The sequence below is a fragment of the Heterodontus francisci genome, chromosome 27, assembly GCF_036365525.1.
Source record: "Heterodontus francisci isolate sHetFra1 chromosome 27, sHetFra1.hap1, whole genome shotgun sequence".
In the NCBI taxonomy this organism is placed as follows: Eukaryota; Metazoa; Chordata; class Chondrichthyes; order Heterodontiformes; family Heterodontidae; genus Heterodontus; species Heterodontus francisci.
In genome coordinates this window covers 30,648,332-30,666,453 of record NC_090397.1, presented here as the reverse complement: position 1 = coordinate 30,666,453, position 18,122 = coordinate 30,648,332, and the positions used below count along the sequence as shown (strand labels likewise).

Sequence of the window (18,122 nt, the reverse complement as noted above, 5' to 3'; positions counted from 1 at the left end):
TTCTGGGAACAGATGTATCGAGGCTCTAACTAAATTTGCTGCAGTTCCACCATCTACCCCTAGAGTTATAACAGGAGTCTGCCAGAATGGCCTAACAATTTTGGGGTCCTAGTCGCTAAATGGGTGGCTAGTGAAGTTAAAGAGCTGCATCCACTATTAGATAGCATTATTCAAGAGTGGTATTTGCTTAAATTGGCAGTTCAGACCCATGTCTACATATGAGCCCTACAGAAATCAATAGTTTACTAAGTTTTCTTTGCTTCACAATGACTCACAATAGGGAAATGGATTTTTTTTTTTGCAACCATACAATGACTTTACTGAAATCTATATCAGTCTTAAGACTTAGTATGAACAATGGCATTATCAGAGACCAATTTAAAATTTACAAACAGAATCAAAGAGGATTGTAATATTTTTAGAATGGTAAATGCTTGCAACAGATAAACTCTTGTACTTAATTTTGATATTATCCACTATTATTCAATAAAAATTGCAAGTGTCTCTTAAATAAGTTCATATTTTATTAGATCCATAAATGTCTTCTAAAAATGCCTAGTTGTACTCAAGAGTGCCAAAGGGTTTTTAAAAATCAGACGATAATCCAGTACAGTACAATACTGTTACATGTAGCTTAATCAAATACTAGCCCCAGTTAACAGTCTTCAGCATTTTTCTTTTCCCCAAACGTGATTGTGATCAGTATTAAATCTGACAAAACATATTCTAGATTAGACTAATTAATCTACCTAAAAAGATAAAAGTGACAGCCCATGTAGATGCTCTCTACAAACATCTACTTTAAAATATTACTTATATTGTGATGAATTATATAATCAGACTGAATTTGGTTTCTATTTTGGATTAGAGTAAAAGGATCACAATGTGCATAGCATGATGGTGAAAGATTTTAGAATCTACAAATTCCTTTCCCGAGGCTGGCATTAAAACTCAAGACCACTGATCAAATGGGTTAACAGTTCTGAATCAGATCATTGGGAAGCTGCAACAATAATTGCTTGCATGTGTAACACCAGAAAGGAATGAATTATGCAATTATCACCTCCTACCTCAATGCACCTTCTATCACAAAATCAGATTCAAAGCACATCACATGGCTCTATTTATTTGTTGTCCCAGCAAGTCCTGCCTAGAAAGGTGGGAGACTTCACAAAACAGGGAAAAACTAAATTAGTTATCAAACTTCGACAAAATTAAGTTCAGGAATAAATACTGTTTTTTTTAATTAGACCTCGCCACACACATTTTTCTTTGGTGAAACATTTTCCAATAGTTTCGATTTTTGAATTTTCATTCCATTATGATCCATGACAGAATTGAAACAAAAATTATAAATGAACTTGTTCACAAAACAATCAAATAATACTTTGGCATAAAAATTAATCTTACAGAATGAAAGATGCAGACTTCCATACCAAATAATGAAATTCTTTTAAATCTGCTATACATTTCCGGTATATTTAGTGGAATATCTCAATGTAACCAGGAGCCAAGCTATCAAATAAGGTTTATTAGCTAACTTATACTTAAGTTAAAATGCACTGTGTGCAGGATCAACAATCTTTAAACTCATTCATATCCTTTCTTGGTCACTGCAGATCCTTTGCTCCGCAAGTATTTTATTGAACGAACAATTTAAAAATGTCAAATGAGTCAATATCTGGGTCATATATTTATCTATTTAATTATGTGTGTTTCAAAAAATCAGTACATAAAAGCTGGGTTCTAGATTATCACTATACTGCAATGGTGTTAGTTCTGTTTTTGTTTAGAAAATGAGTAAACAGAATAGCTACAAAAACGCTTCCCTTCTATGCAATTCAAATGCACTTATCAGTGGGGAATCCACTTTTCCACAGTGATATATCATGATGGCTTCCTTGAATTTTCTTGTTCATACACTTGGATCAGTGAGATCCATATTAGTTCCAAAAAGGTCCACAAGTTGCTCCTCATAATTTGCAATGTTTCTCTTCATAATATCCATACAAGGACCAAGCAGTCGTTCAAAAGCTTGCACGTCCATAACTGTAAAAAAAAAGTGAATTGCCAAACACAAAAATGAAAGAAATTACTCTATATTGAAAACGCTTAGATTCTGACATTCAGTATCTATTTGGTCTTATAAGCCAATGGCTCTCAAACTGGGGTCTGTGGAATTCTGGGGGTCCACAGAGCAGGGTTGGCAAGACCAAACAAATAAGGAGCAGCCGGAAGCGGGTTCCTACTTCCCCCAGTGCTTTTCCCTTGTTCAGCTCTCTCTTGGTTCCTGTTCTCTCTGTGCTCCTGCCAAGGATAGACAGACTCCACAGTGAGAAGCAGGCACACCCATCTCACTGTTATCTGTGAGTAAATAACTGTTTTCTTAAAAGCATCGTTAGAATTAAGCCAAAATATGATACATTCCTCACTCCATTTAGGTTTTAGACCACAGCCCAAATTAAATTGGATGCATCACAATCATTATTATTTTACAGAACACATTAAAAACATGTCTCCTGAAATTAGTATATATTACTACACAAACATGCTACACAACAGCATGTTAAAAGGCAACTACCCTGCAAATTTCCATGTTGTGATCTGCGTCTTAAGCTTTAAAAGAGGGAAGTACCAAAGGAGAAATACTTGCCAAAATAAACGAGGGTGGAAAGAATACAAATTAATCTCCACCTTTTTTTCCCAGTCAGTTTGTGGTTGGATAAAAAAATACGATGATAGTGGCTCCGCCCTTTTCCCCCTGTCCCCCGAACCTGAGTATAACACTTGACACATGTACTTTAGAAAAGCAAGAAAACCTTGCATTGATCAAAACAAGGAAGTGCTTTTATTGTTTCTTCCTTCTCAAAAAAACAATTCTCACTGAATATGGTTCCTTAGGTGCTGGTAGCTCTCTAATGTCCTGCCAAGTATTCATTCTCCAAGTGAGCCCAGAGAGTTGAGTATTGGTCGGCTATTTGGCGATAGCCGGTATCTCAATTGAACCCCATTCTGTCCTCTTCTGAAATCCACACATGCATGCATTTTCCAGCATCATTACTGCATACGAATCAGCAATGGCTGATCATTTTCCCATCTAGGATTGGCGACATTGATTTTTCATTATGACCTTCAGCAATTCAATCTGTGTCCACTCTTCATGGGGAGGATAGGGGAAAATCATTTTCTCTAGATTGGAGGCTTTCATAACCAATCAGGTCAATTAGGAGTTAGGATGAGACCCCATAAGAAAGAGACACTACTTTATGCATCCATTTAGTGTTAAAATTAGGTTTTCCACTGAGTTGGTATTGTTTGCCATTTGCAGTTGGAGAAGTATTTGTTTAAGTTGCTCCCCATAGAAATTGAATACAACAAATAAGCTTGTGTGGAGCATAAATACCAACATGGAACCGTGGTCCAAATGGCCTGTTTTTGTGCTGCAAATACTATGTAAGCTCATTTAAAGACAGCTGTTAAAAACAATTTCCCAAATACGGTCATGCCCGACTGCTACTCCAAACCACCAATTACTTTTTTCAATAAAAGTAACAGCTATTTGGAGATAAGGAGGGTGGTTCCTTTCGTGAATGTATTAACTGCTTTTATCTAAGGTTTCTGGTCATTGCCCTTATGCAAGAAGAACAGAAGTAAAAGGAGAAGTAGACCACGTGGCCCCTTGAGCCTGCTCTGTCACTGATTCAGATCAGAACTGATCGTGTACCTCAACTCCACTTTCTAGTCTGAACCCCACATTACTTGATTCCCTTAGTGTCCAAAAATCTATCAATTTCCATCTTCAATATGCTCAACAATGGAGCATACACAGCCCTCTGGGGTAGAGAATTTCAAAGAATCACTATCTTCTGGAGAGAGCACATTTCTCATCATCTCAGTCCTAAGTGGCTGACACCTTATCCTGAAACTATGACCCCGAATTAGATACATTATGGCACAGGACGCAATTCAGCCCATCATGTCCATGCCAGTCCTGTAGAGCAATCCAGTCAGTTGTATTACCCCACTCCATCCCCGTAACCCTGCAAGTTCATTTCGTTCAAGTGCCCATCCAATTTCCTTTTGAAATCATTCATCGTTTCTGCTTTCACCATCCTTGTAGGCTGCGAGTTCCAGGTCGTTGACACTCGCTGTGTAAAAATGTTCTTCCTTATGTTTCCCCTGCATCTCCTTTCCAAACCCTTAAATCTGTGTCCTTTAGTCCCTGTACCATCAGCTAATGGGAACAACTTTTCTTTGTCTACCTTATTGAAACCGGTCATCATCTTATACACCTCTATCAAATCTCTCATCAATCTCCTTTGCTCCAGGGAAAACAACCTCAGCTTTTCCAACCTCATCATCTAGCGAATATCCCTCATGCCTGGAACCATTCTGGTAAATCTCCTTTGCACCCTCTCAAACACCTTCACATCCTTCCTAAAGTATGGTGACCAGAACTGGATGCAATACTGTAGATGTGGCCTAACCAGAACTTTATACAGGTTCAGGATAACTTACCTGCTTTTATATTCAAAACCTCTACGTATGAACCCAAGGTCCTATCTGCTTTGCTAACTACCATCTCAATACATCCTGCCATCTTCAAAGATCTATGCACATGAAACCCCCCCAGGTCCCTGTGTCCCTGTACACTCTTTAGAACTGTGCCATTTAGTCAGTATTGCCTCTCCCTGTCCCTTTTGCCAAAATGAATCACCTCACATTTCCCTGTATTAAATTCTATCTACCACTTGTCTGCCGTTCTGCTAGCCTATCTATGTCATGTTGCAGGCGGGTCATATCATCCTCACTGTTTACCATACCTCCAAGTTTGGTATCATTGGCAAATATTGAAACTTTACTTTGTATTCCAAAAGGCAAGTTATTTATATCCATCAAAAAAAGCAGTGGTCAGAGCAGTGACCCTTGGGGAACACCACTTTCGACCATCCTCCAGTATTAAAAGCAACCATTTACCACAACTCATTGTCTTCTGTCCTTAAGGCAATTTTTTATCCAAGCTGTCACTGACCTTCCTATTCTATAAGACTCAATTTTGTTAACCAGCTTTTTATGTGGTACTTTGTCAAAGGCTTTCTTAAAATTCATGTCGACCACATCCATTGCTTTCCCTTCATCAACCTTCTCTGTTACTTCAAGATTAGTCAAGCACCATTTGCCTTTTACAAATCCATGCTGGCTCTCCCTAATTAACTCAAAACTCTCCAAGTGCCTGTTAATTTTTTCCCCGATTGTCGTTTCTAAAACTTCACCCACCACTGATGTTAAACCAGCTTGCAGTTATTAGGAATGTCCTTGCATCCTTTCTTGAATAAGGGGAACACATTTGCCACTCCAATCCTCTGGTACCTTCCCTGAATCTAGGGAAGATTATGGCAAGCCCTCCCACTGTCTCCACCTCAATTTTTCTTAGCAACCTGGAATGCAAGCCATCTGGACCAGCCATCTTATCCACTCTAAGCATAGCCAGTCTTTCCAGCACATCCTCCCCAATTTTTACCCAACCATTACCTCTACCATCTCCACTTGTACAGTTATTTTGTGAGCATCCTCTTCTTCAGTAAACATTGATACTAAGTAATCATTAAATATTCTAGCCTTGCCCTGCACCTCTAAGCATACATCATCCTCTATGTCTCTAATAGACCCTATCACGCCTCTTACTGCCCACTTACTATTTATATGCCTGTGGAAGATTTTTGAGTTCCTTGAGTTTTAGACTCTCCAGCCAGGGAAAACTGCCTCTCAGCATCTTCCTGTCAAGCCCATCAGAATTTTATGCATTTCAATGAGATCACCTCTCATTCTTCTAAACTCTAGAGGATACAGGCCCATTGTAATCAATCTCTCTTCAAAGAACAACCCTCTCATCCAGAAATTGCTACAGGTTAGAAGCAAAATAGGAAGTGGGATTGGGGTGGTGATGAGTTTCATTTAATTTGTTTCCATTTCTGGGTAGATGTAGCAGAAAATTATATTCCATAATTTTATAAGTTGTTTCAATTCGTTTATAACACTCATGGAATCCATTCTCATAATGAAGTATCCAGAGAGACAGTCTGCACCATCAAGATCATAGTCATCAGAATGCTTGGGGAAATGTGAGGAATGAAATTAACGATCAACAGGAGTGGATTAAATTGCAAACCACAAATTGGAGCTCGCCAGCCAGGTTCAAAAATTCAGCTTCCAGTACCTGTTCCTTCAAACCACCTCTTAATTGCACGTGACAGTTGTTTTAAAAAGTGCATGATGTTTTCCAGTGAAAAAAAAACTCATTTTGGCAGAATCATGGGAGCAACATGTTTTAAAGTTTTAAAACGAGTCAATGTTTTAAGTGTGTTGCATCCAATAATGGATTAATGTTACAGTATTATCCTTCCCAAGAGCTCGGTTTTAAGATTTTGTTTTTGATGTGTTTACTAACCTTCATCACTCCCAAAACTTTCTAGTAGTTAAATCACACAATACACACAAAACCAGGTCATCCCACACTTCTCTTAATGGGATCCAGTACAGGGAAAGTTGAGATAGTGAGTTGATAGTAATTTGCTGAAGGTCAAATGCACTGCCAGTTGGGTATATTATAGTCCGTACAGTATAAAGATTTTAGTTCACAAATAAACAGGATGCATCTGGGATTCAATTTTCAATGAAAGGAGAAGGGACCTGTAAATCTGTCTTTATAACTACTTCATTTTCATATTTAAATGATCTTTGACCCTGCCAGGATAAACATTTTTGGCTTGAAAAGGATATGAGAGTATACTTTAAAATGCCAGAAAGTATACATACGAATTAGGAACAGGAGTTGGCCACTCGGTCCCTCGAGCCTGCTCTGCCATTCAGCAAGTTCATGGCTGAACTGATTTCTCCACATTATCACATACCCCTGCTAACCTTTCATTCCTTTGCTTATCAAGAATCTATCTACCTCTGCCTTAAACATATTCAAAGACTCTGCTTCCACTGCCTTTTGAAGAGTTCCAAAGACTCATGATCCTCAGAGAAATATCTCTGTCTTAAATAGGTAGCCCCTTATTTTTAAACAGTGACCCGTATGCCTGCTCCTTAAAAGGATAGTAACCCAAACTTAACTACACTGTCACATAACTCTGTCTTTACGTGTTACAAGGCTTATGTCAGATTTTTTGGTGCTGGGTCACGTTTATGAAGAGGTTTGTTAGGTTCTGCTGGCTGTGTTGATTTGCAAGAATGTAAGTATACTACCTCAACCATCATAGGGAATGGTAGTGGTGTGGTAATGTCACTGGACTAATAATCCACAGCAGTTGGTGGAATATAAACTAAATTAATAAATAAATCTGGAAAAAAAGCGCTAGCCTTGGTAATGGCGGCTATTAAGCTACTGGATTGTCGTAAAAACCCGTCTGTTTCACTCATGTCCTTTAGGGAAAGAAATCTGTCATCCTTACCCGGTCTGGTACTCCAGACCTACAGCAATGTGGTTGACTCTTAACTGCCCTATGAAATGGACACTCAGTTGTATCAAAGCACTACAGTAAAGTCAAAAAAGAAAACCAACAGATCACCCGGCATCAACCGAGGCACCGGAACGACAAAAACATAACCTGTCCAGTCGACCCCGAAAGGTCCTCCTTACTAACATGTGGGGACTTGTGCCAAAATTGGGAGAGCTGTCCCACAGACTAATCAAGCAAAAGCCTGACATGGTCATGCTCACTGAATCATAGCTTGCAGCCAGTGTCCCAGACTCCTCAATCACCATCCAGAGGTGGTGGAACAGTGGGTATGCAGCGTGGAAGGAGTGGCTGAGAGTCCTCAATATTGACACCGGACCCCATGAAGTCTCATGGCATCGGGTCAAACACAGGCGAGGAAATCTCCCGATGGTTGCCACCTACCGCCCTCCTTCAGCTGATGAATCTGTACCCCTCCATATTGACCACCACCAGGAAGAAGCACTGAGGGTAGTAAGGGTACAGATTGTACTGGGTGGGAGACTTCAACGTCCCTCATCAAGAGTGGCTCGGTTGCACCATGACTGACTGCGCTGGACAAGTTCTGAAGGACATATCTGTCAGACTAGGCCTATGGCATGTGGTGAAAGAACCAAGAAGGATAACCTACTTGACCTCACTCTCAAATGCGTCTGTCCATGACATTATTGGTCGGAGTAACCACTGCACAATCCCATCTTTGCACTGAGGGTATCCTCCATTGTGTTGTGTGGCACTACCACTGTGCTAAATGGGAGCGATTCAGAACAGATCCAGCAGCTCAAACTGGGCATCCGTGAGGCGCTGTGGGCCGTCAGCATTAGTGTATTCAACCAGAATCTGTAACGTCATGGCCTGGCATATCCCTCACTCTACCATTACCATCAAGCCGGGGGACCAACCCTGGTTCAATGAGGAGTGCAGGAGAGAATGCTTGGAGCACCAGACATACCTAAACATGAAGCGCCAACCTGGCGAAGCTACAACACAGCTCTACATGCATACTAAACAGCAGAAGCAGCATGCAACAGGACTAACTGATCCCACAACCAATGGATCAGATCAAAGCTCTGCAGACCCGCCACATCCAGTCTTGAATGGTAGTGAACAATTAAATGACGAACTGGAGGAGAAGGCTCCACAAACACCCCATCTTCAATAACAGGCAGTGGACTGAGGGGTGGGGGGGGTGCGGATGGGAAAGAGGAGAGGAGTCCAGCAAGTTAGTGCAAAAGACAAGGTTGAAGCATTTATAAACATCTTCCGCCAGAAGAACAGAGTGGATGATCTTCCCGAGGTCCCCGGCATCACGGATGCCAGTCTTCAGCCAATTCGATTCACACCACATGATATCAACAAATGGCTGAAAGCACTGGAAATGGCAAAAGCTATGTACCGTGACAACAACCTGGCTGTACTGAAAACGTGCTCCAGAAGTAGCACTGCGCTTAGCCAAGCTGTTCCAGTACAGTGACAACACTGGTGTCTGTCCAACAATGGTGGAAAATTTCCCAGGTATGTCCTGTCCATAAAAGGCAGAACATCCAATTTGGCCAAATGCCGCCCTATTAGTCTACTCTCAATCATCAAAGGATTGCAATGTAACAGTACCAACAGCACTTAATCATCAATAACGTGCTCAATGATACTCAGTCTGGATTCCACCAGGGCCACTCGGCTCCAGACATCATTACAGCCTTGGTGCAAATGCGGGAAAAAGAGCTGAACTCCAGAGGGGAGACGAGAGTGACTGTCCTGGACATCAAGGTAGCATTAGACAGAATTCAAGGGGCCAAAATTGGAGTCAATGGGAATCAGGGAAAAATTCTCCACTGAGTTGGAGTCATAACTAGCCCAAAGGAAGATGGTTGTGGTTGTTGGAGGCCAAACATCTCAGCCCCAGGACATTGCTGCACGAGTTCTTCAGGATAGCGCCCTAGGCCCAAGCATTTCAGCTGCTTCATCAATAACCTTCCCTCCATCATAAAGGTCAGAAATGGGGATGTTCACTGATGATTGCACAGTGTTCAGTACCATTTGTGACCCCTCAGATACTGAAGCAGTCCGCGTCCACATGCAGCAAGACCTGGACAATATTCAGGCTTGGGCTGATAAGTGGCAAGTAACATTCACGCCACACAAGTAACAGGCAATGACCATCTCCAACAAGAGAAAATCTAACCAGGTCGGTTTGACTTTGAACAGCATTACCATTGCTGAATCCCACACCAACATCTTGAGGGTTACCATTAACCAGAAACTTAACTGGATCAGCCACATAAATACTGTGGCAACAAAAGCAGGTCAGATGCTGGGAATTCTGCAATGACTAACTCACCTCCTGACTTCCCAAAACCTTTCCACCATCTACAAGGCATCAGTTAGTAGTGTGATGGAATACTTTCCACTCGCCTTGCAACAACACTTAAGCTTGACACCATCCAAGACAAAGCAGCTCAGTTGATTGGCACCCCATCCACCACCTTAAACATTCACTCCCTCCACCACCAGTGCACAGTGGGAGCAGTGTGTACTATCTACAAGATGCACTGCAGTAACTCATCAAGCCTCCTTCGACAGCCCCTTACAGACTCATGACCTTTACCAACCGGAAGGACAAGGGCCAGTAGATGCATGGGAACATCATCACTTGCAAGTCTCCCCTCCAAGTCACACACCATCCTGAATTGGAACTATATTGCCAAAAACCTGGAACTCCCTTCCTAACAGCACTGTGGGTGTAGGGGTGTAGCTACACCACATGGATTGCAGCGGTTCAAGGTGGCAGCTCACCACTACCAGCACTCACTTAAGAAAAAGGCAATTACAGTAGAGAAAGAAAATGTTGTTGAGAATACTGAGATTCAGGCTACGAGGCTAGATGGGATTGAGGTTCACAAGGAGGAGGTGTTAGCAATTTTGGAAAGTGTGAAAATAGATAAGTCCCCTGGGCCAGATGGGATTTATCCTAGGATTCTCTGGGAAGCTAGGGAGGAGATTGCAGAGCCTTTGTCCTTGATCTTTATGTCATCATTGTCGACAGGAATAGTGCCGGAAGACTGGAGGATTGCAAATGTTGTCCCCTTGTTCAAGAAGGGGAGTAGAGACAGCCCTGGTAATTATAGACCTGTGAGCCTCACTTCGGTTGTGGGTAAAATGTTGGAAAAGGTTATAAGAGACAGGATTTATAATCATCTTGAAAAGAATAAGTACATTAGAGATAGTCAGCACGGTTTTGTGAAGGGTAGGTCGTGCTTCACAAACCTTATTGAGTTTTTCGAGAAGGTGACCAAACAGGTGGATGAGGGTAAAGCAGTGGATGTGGTGTATATGGATTTCAGTAAGGCGTTTGATAAGGTTCCCCACGGTAGGCTATTGCAGAAAATACGGAAGTATGGGGTTGAAGGTGATTTAGAGCTTTGGATCAGAAATTGGCTAGCTGAAAGAAGACAGAGGGTGGTGGTTGATGGCAAATGTTCATCCTGGAGTTTAGTTACTAGTGGTGTACCGCAAGGATCTGTTTTGGGGCCATTGCTGTTTGTCATTTTTATAATGACCTGGAAGAGGGTGTAGAAGGGTGGGTTAGTAAATTTGCAGATGACACTAAGGTCGGTGGAGTTGTGGATAGTGCCGAAGGATGTTGTAGGGTACAGAGAGACATAGATAGGCTGCAGAGCTGGGCTGAGAGATGGCAAATGGAGTTTAATGCGGAAAAGTGTGAGGTGATACACTTTGGAAGGAGTAACAGGAATGCAGAGTACTGGGCTAATGGGAAGATTCTTGTTAGTGTAGATGAGCAGAGAGATCTTGGTGTCCAGGTGCATAAATCACTGAAGGTTGCTAACCAGGTTAATAGGGCTGTCAAGAAGGCATATGGTGTGTTAGCTTTTATTAGTAGGGGGGTCGAGTTTCGGAGCCACGAGGTCATGCTGCAGCAGTACAAGACTCTGGTGAGACCGCAGCTGGAGTATTGCGTGCAGTTCTGGTCACCGCGTTATAGAAAGGATGTGGAAGCTATGGAAAGGGTGCAGAGGAGATTTACTAGGATGTTGCCTGGTATGGAGGGAAGGTCTTACGAGGAAAGGCTGAGGGACTTGAGGTTGTTTTCGTTGGAGAGAAGGAGGAGGAGAGGTGACTTAATAGAGACATATAAGATAATCAGAGGGTTAGATAGGGTGGATAGTGAGCGTCTTTTTCCTCGGATGGTGATGGCAAACACGAGGGGACATAGCTTCAAGTTGAGGGGTGATAGATATAGGACAGATGTGAGAGGTAGTTTCTTTACTCAGAGAGTAGTAAGGGCGTGGAACGCCCTGCCTGCAGCAGTAGTAGATTCGCCAACTTTAAGGGCATTTAAGTGGACATTGGATAGACACATGGATGAAAATGGAATAGTGTAGGTCAGATGGTTTCACAGCTCGACGCAACATCGAGGGCCGAAGGGCCTGTACTGCGCTGTAATGTTCTAATTCTAATTAGGGATGGGCAATAAATGTTGGCCTTACTAACAATGCTTACATCCCATGAATTTTTTTCTTCAACAAGTACTAACTCTGCAAAGAAAGATTAAACCTGGAAACATTCTAGTCCAAATAACCCATCTCATAATGCGCATATCGTATTTTCTGAGCAATCAGAAGTACTGAGAAGAAAGTGCACCAATGTTAGCCGAATTCATAATTTTAGAATCAGTGGCATAGGGATTAATTAGCATATCTTCAGAAATGTAACTATTTGATCTTACTTCTTTGAGAAAGTTATCACAGTAAATTAGTTCTAGGAAAATAACTTGAGATTTTAAAATTATTAAAATATATTCCATGAAAAGAGCAGGTTTTGAATAAGCATTTTACACTGAAATATATTTTGTCTCAAATGATAAAATACATCTTCACATTACTGTGGCAAAACAAAAAATAAGTGCAGTTTACTTTTCTGTCACTGTACTTAAGTTAAAATAAATTTTAATTTTATTTATTTTGCACCAAATCCACCTCTAATTTAACTGGATATTTCTATAGGTTTCTATCTTCACAACATGGTGGAAACCTCTTCACACTAATGGAGTTGTAGTACAAACGCACCCTCTATGCTATTTAAGATATAATTTTTGTAAATACAGGATGACAGTAAAATACTTCATTTGAACAACCATTGATCCATGGACATTTAGCAATGGTTAAGGAGTTAATGTGTATTCCCAATCATCAAAACTACTGACATGAATAAAATTTGGAATTTACAACACAAATATAAATGGGTGGCTGATGGTCGGCATAGACTCGGTGGGCCGAAGGCCTGTTTCAGTGCTGTATCTCTAAACTAAACTAAACTAAACTGATAATTCAGTTTAACTGGTCTATGTTGCTATATATGATCCACATGAGCCTCCTGCCACCCTACTTATCTAACCCTAACTGCATGTCCTTCTATACCTTACTCCCTCATTTACATATGTAACTTCCCCTAAATGTATCTATGCTATTTGCCTCAACTACTCTGTGGTAGCAAGTTCCAAATTCCAACCACTCTCTGGGTTATGAAGTCTCCCTTCAATTCTTTAATGGATTTATTAGTGACTATCTTATATTTATTGCCCCTAGTTTTGGACTGACCACAAATGAAAACATTTTACCAACATCTAACTGATCAAATCCCTTCACAATTTTAATGACCTCTAATTAGATAATTCTGTATCCTGCTCTTTTCTGGAGAAACAAGCCCCAGCCTGTTCAGCCTTTCCTGATAATTATAACCACTCTGTTCTAGTATCATCTTAGTAAGTGTTTTTTCCATCTTCTTCAGTACCTCTATATCCTTTCTGTAATATGGAGTCCAGAACTGTTACTATCACTCCAAGAGTGGTCTAACCAATATATGTTTCACAATGTCATAGATTGAGAGTCACTTATGGCACAGAAGGCGGCCATTCAGCCCATCGGATCTATGCCAGCTCTCCCGAGAAAAATCCTATCAGTTCCATTCCCCCACTCCATCCACGTACACTGCAAGTTTATTTCCTTCAAGTGCACATCCAATTTCCTTTTGAAATCATTGATCGTCCTGGCTTCCACCACCCTCTTTGGCAGTGAGTTCCAGTCTCTGCTTTTCAGTTCTATTCCTCTAGAGGAATATATCAAAGTTACATTTAGTCTATGAAATATCTAGACTGTGTGAAATTCTGTGAACATTCACTTACACCGAAATAATTCAATATAAAAAGTAGTAAAGGAATTACCAGAAAACTATTAGCTAGATTTCACCCACACATTTTTAAAATGCTCCTTAAACAGTGAAATATTTACCTAGACATTTCACATTTCCGACAGCATATGCAGAAGCTGCACGTGGCTGATTTGCTACCAAAGCAAGTTCTCCAAAATACTGTCCTCTTGAACAGCGAGCTATTTCCACTCCACCATCTGCATCAGGTTTGGCCTATAAAAAGAAACCGAAAATGATTTCTGAACATATTAGTTCCATAAGTTAACAAAGTTTAATGAAACAGAAACACTATCTATGGAGAGAACAGGTGTTAACATTTAGATTGTGGAAGCTACAACAAAAGAGTTGAATTTTGGCAAAGCGTCCATGCCCTGAACCTAAACATCTCCATTCTCTCCACAGATGCTGCCTGACTCGCTCAGTGCTTCCAAAAATGTTTTTATTTGTGGTGAGCTTACACCCGCATATTTGCGCAATCAGTAAGACCGCCTATTTTCACCTCAGATATCTGTATTCGTTTAATTCTGGCCTCTTGAGCATCCCCGATTTTAATCGCGCCACCACTGGAGGCTGTGCCTTCAGTTGCCTCGGCCCCAAGCTCTGTAATACCCCCCCCCCTACACCTCTGTATGTCACTTTCCTCCTTTAAGACACTCCTCAAAACCTACCTCTTTGACCAAGCATTTGGTCATCTGACCCAACATCTTGTATGGATCAGTGTCACATTTTGTTTTACAATGCTTCTGCAAAATGCCTTAAGATATTTTACTACGTTAAAGACACTATAAAAATGTAAGCTGTTGTTTGCATTTCTAGCATCTACAGTTTTTGCGTTTAAGAACAATGAGCCTTGTTCAAAGCAAAATGGAGAAGGTAAAAAAATGACCATTGCTGATATTAGCAGACGAATACCCAACACTTCGGTATAATGATTTTCCCCCGCATTTTAAAAACAGGCAATAAACCAGTTTATTTTAACTGCCTCCATTAAAACAGCGGACAGAAGAATATCATAGCCATGCATTAAACATTTGTTTGCTAATATTGGCAACAGTCATAAATCTTTTTTTGGTTGTAAAAAATTTATTTTGAGATCTATTTTAAGCACCAATCCTGAAGTCTCAACTTTGTTTAATTGAGAAGTGCTGCTTATAACATTACTGTAATCAAAGAGAATCTCTGAAGTGCACCTGCAATTTGACCAATGTTAAGTCTAACTGATCCAGTTCTTGCTTTGGTATTACTGTTTTTGTGCTTACGGAACAACGGATTAGGGACTGAATTTTATCACTGTGCCACGCTGTGAAAGCGGTGGCCTTCTGACACTGAAGTGCCGCCGCAGAGCCCCCACGATATTACACACTGGGGCTCATTTAAATAGATGGGGCCTAGTGGTCGCCCCCAATGACGTAGTCCCCGGCAACGGCATACAGTGCCGCCGCCATTTTCAAAGGCCTTAGCAGAGATTTTAATTTTTAATGTTACAGTAGTCCTGATAATTTTTCATAAACAAATTATATGGTGGCCCTTCCCCAAGCCCCCCAATCGTCTTTTAATTGGCCCTTATTGACAAAATTTACTTTATTCCCTACCTGAACTTGTCCCCCCAACCTTCTAACATTTGCTCTTCAAACTCTTCCCACCATCCCCACAGCCAATTAAAATAGTTTTCCCCGCTCCCCCACCCCTCACCCTGAAAATTTTATTCTTCCCCCCCCCCCACCCATCTTGGAACTCCAGATGGCTAAGAGTGATGTAGTCAGTTGCTTTACAAGCATCTGGAATCAACATCTTTGCTGCACTTCACAGACTTAAAACTGAGGATTCAGTAATGGGATAATGAAGGTAGCTACATAGAGTATTGGATAGTCAGGTGATTTACAAATATGAAACTGGTTTAGGATTAGCATGCTCAAGTGAAGTCTTCGGTGTTATTTATGTTCCTTGAAATGTTGACTTACATTCACAATTATTAGCACGGGTACTTTCATTAGTCAAGTCTGTGGAAACTCAAGAGATTTTGTTTCGGTGAAGCAGCCTTTCCTTTTTTGGGGAGCAGGGAAGGCTGTAGGAGAGAGAAGTTGGAAGAAACCCAGACTATAGAAGTACTTCAGTTGCAAATGTTAACCAGCACAAAGATAGATGCATCTACTGGTTAAGTGTTAAATGGAAAAACAAGAATCCAGATACAGAAAGCGCTGGTCTATTTAACTCACCCTATCATCCAGGTTTCTCACTTTTTATCTGGAAACAGTTACCACTGGAACATTCTGTGTAGAGATGCTATGATTTTGATTGAGATATTACACAATGTGTAATATACATCTATGTGTGATTAGTAATTTAATCTGTCTTTCTAAAAGACAGAGTAATTGCATTTACCTTGTGCTTCATAGTTATCCGGACCTCTCCAGATTCCACAATATAAAACGAATCAGCTTGGTCTCCCTGAAAGACAAAAAAAACTAGTTAAATTTATGAATAGTGATGACATCAATAAGATTTATGTACTTATTTTTCAGAAGTGTTCAAAATTATATGGCACAAGTAAATTGTCCATAGAAAAGTTACCCTGACAGCTTAATAATGTTGGTATAATGAGCTTTGGAGTATTCAGAAAAAATACATTCGGAGTTTAACTTTGAACTAAATTATGTTTGGCTTCTCCGTGGAATAAAAGTTTGTCTCTCACGTTTCTCAAACAGAAAAAAATACTAGCAGAAAAGGGCAGTTACTCTGCTCTAACATCTTGGTAGCTGTACATGATCACGTCTTCAACTGACTACTTCATTTTGTGACAATGGATCACTGCAACAATTTATGTTAGACTGGGTGGGGCGGGAGGGTGGTGAGAGAATGGGAGAAAGGGAGGGGCATGAATGCAGAGAAACAATTTCAAAACCTCAATGGGTTCTGCGCAGACAGGTGACCAAGGATATGCCACTAACTACTCTAACTAACACTGCATAAGAGAAGGTTGACAAGGCTACTGAATTTCAAATAATATAAAAACAAAATACTGCGGATGCTGGAAAAGTTCAGAAGAAGGGTCACTGACCCGAAACGTTAACTCTGCTTCTCTTTCCACAGATGCTGCCAGACCTGCTGAGTGGTTCCAGCATTTCTTGTTTTTATTACTGAATTTCAGATATTGTTACTGGGCCAAACAGCATGAAAGGACGCACAACTTTACTACTGCCCGCTTCTCTTGGCTGCGCATAACCCTTTTCCCCCACCACAAAGAGCCTGATTGGCAGACAGCTAATGGTGATAACCAGCTCCCATCAAAACAATGTCATAAAATAACAGGATGACTTCTGGGACCAATGATAAAAACCCATGCCAAACTGCACACTGAAGTCTCTCACCTGATTGCAACACCATTAGCAGACAAATCAATCACATTATTCAGGTCAATGTGAAATGGTTCCTCTGCAGTGGGCATTACTGTTGGTATAGAACAGCTACAAGCACAAACAAAATGTGTGGGAATATGATGTAGTGGCAATAACAAAAATGTGGCTTAAAAATAGCGAGATTTGGGTGCTTAACATTCAAGGATACAAAGTGTTCAGAAACCTTATGGAAGGAAAAAAGGAAGGTGGGGTTGCAGTACTCATTAGGGATGACATTGTAGTGTTGGAAAAAGAGGACGCCTTTGAGAGATCTAAGACATAATCCATTTGGTTAGAGTTGAGAAGCAAAATGAGGACATCACATGACTAGGCCAATTCTATAGGCCTCCAAATAGTGTGGGGGGAGAGAGGGGGAGGGGGAGGGGGAGGGGGAGGGGGAGGGGGAGAGGGAGGGGGAGAGGGAGGGGGAGGGGGAGAGGGAGGGGGAGAGGGAGGGGGAGAGGGAGGGGGAGAGAGGGGGAGAGGGAGGGGGAAGGAGGGGGAAGGAGGGGGAAGGAGGGGGAAGAGGGGGAAGGAGGGAGAGAGGGGGAAGGAGGGAGAGAGGGGGAAGGAGGGAGAGAGGGGGAAGGAGGGAGAGAGGGGGAAGGAGGGAGAGAGGGGGAAGGAGGGAGAGAGGGGGAAGGAGGGAGAGAGGGGGAAGGAGGGAGAGAGGGGGAAGGAGGGAGAGAGGGGGAAGGAGGGAGAGAGGGGGAAGGAGGGAGAGAGGGGGAAGGAGGGAGAGAGGGGGAAGGAGGGAGAGAGGGGGAAGGAGGGAGAGAGGGGGAAGGAGGGAGAGAGGGGGAAGGAGGGAGAGAGGGGGAAGGAGGGAGAGAGGGGGAAGGAGGGAGAGAGGGGGAAGGAGGGAGAGAGGGGGAAGGAGGGAGGGCGAGCGAGAGAGGGGGAAGGAGGGAGGGCGAGCGAGAGAGGGGGAAGGAGGGAGGGCGAGCGAGAGAGGGGGAAGGAGGGAGGGCGAGCGAGAGAGGGGGAAGGAGGGAGGGCG

At 41.8% G+C, this 18,122-nt stretch overlaps 1 protein-coding gene across 2 annotated transcripts in view; it reads right to left on the bottom strand.

Annotated features, from left to right (window-relative positions):
* Positions 1 to 502: 502 nt before the first annotated feature.
* Positions 503 to 18,122, bottom strand: part of LOC137384729 (cAMP-dependent protein kinase type II-beta regulatory subunit-like) — a 112,212-nt gene continuing 94,592 nt past the window's right edge. For both annotated transcript variants that reach the window (XM_068059078.1, XM_068059079.1), the window contains exons 10-12: positions 16,110 to 16,175; positions 13,808 to 13,940; positions 503 to 2,049 (exon numbers count right to left, since the gene is read on the bottom strand). In XM_068059078.1, coding sequence (XP_067915179.1) covers positions 1,916 to 2,049; positions 13,808 to 13,940; positions 16,110 to 16,175 — 333 coding nt within the window. In that variant the 3' untranslated portion in view covers positions 503 to 1,915. The remainder of the gene's footprint in view (positions 2,050 to 13,807; positions 13,941 to 16,109; positions 16,176 to 18,122) is intronic.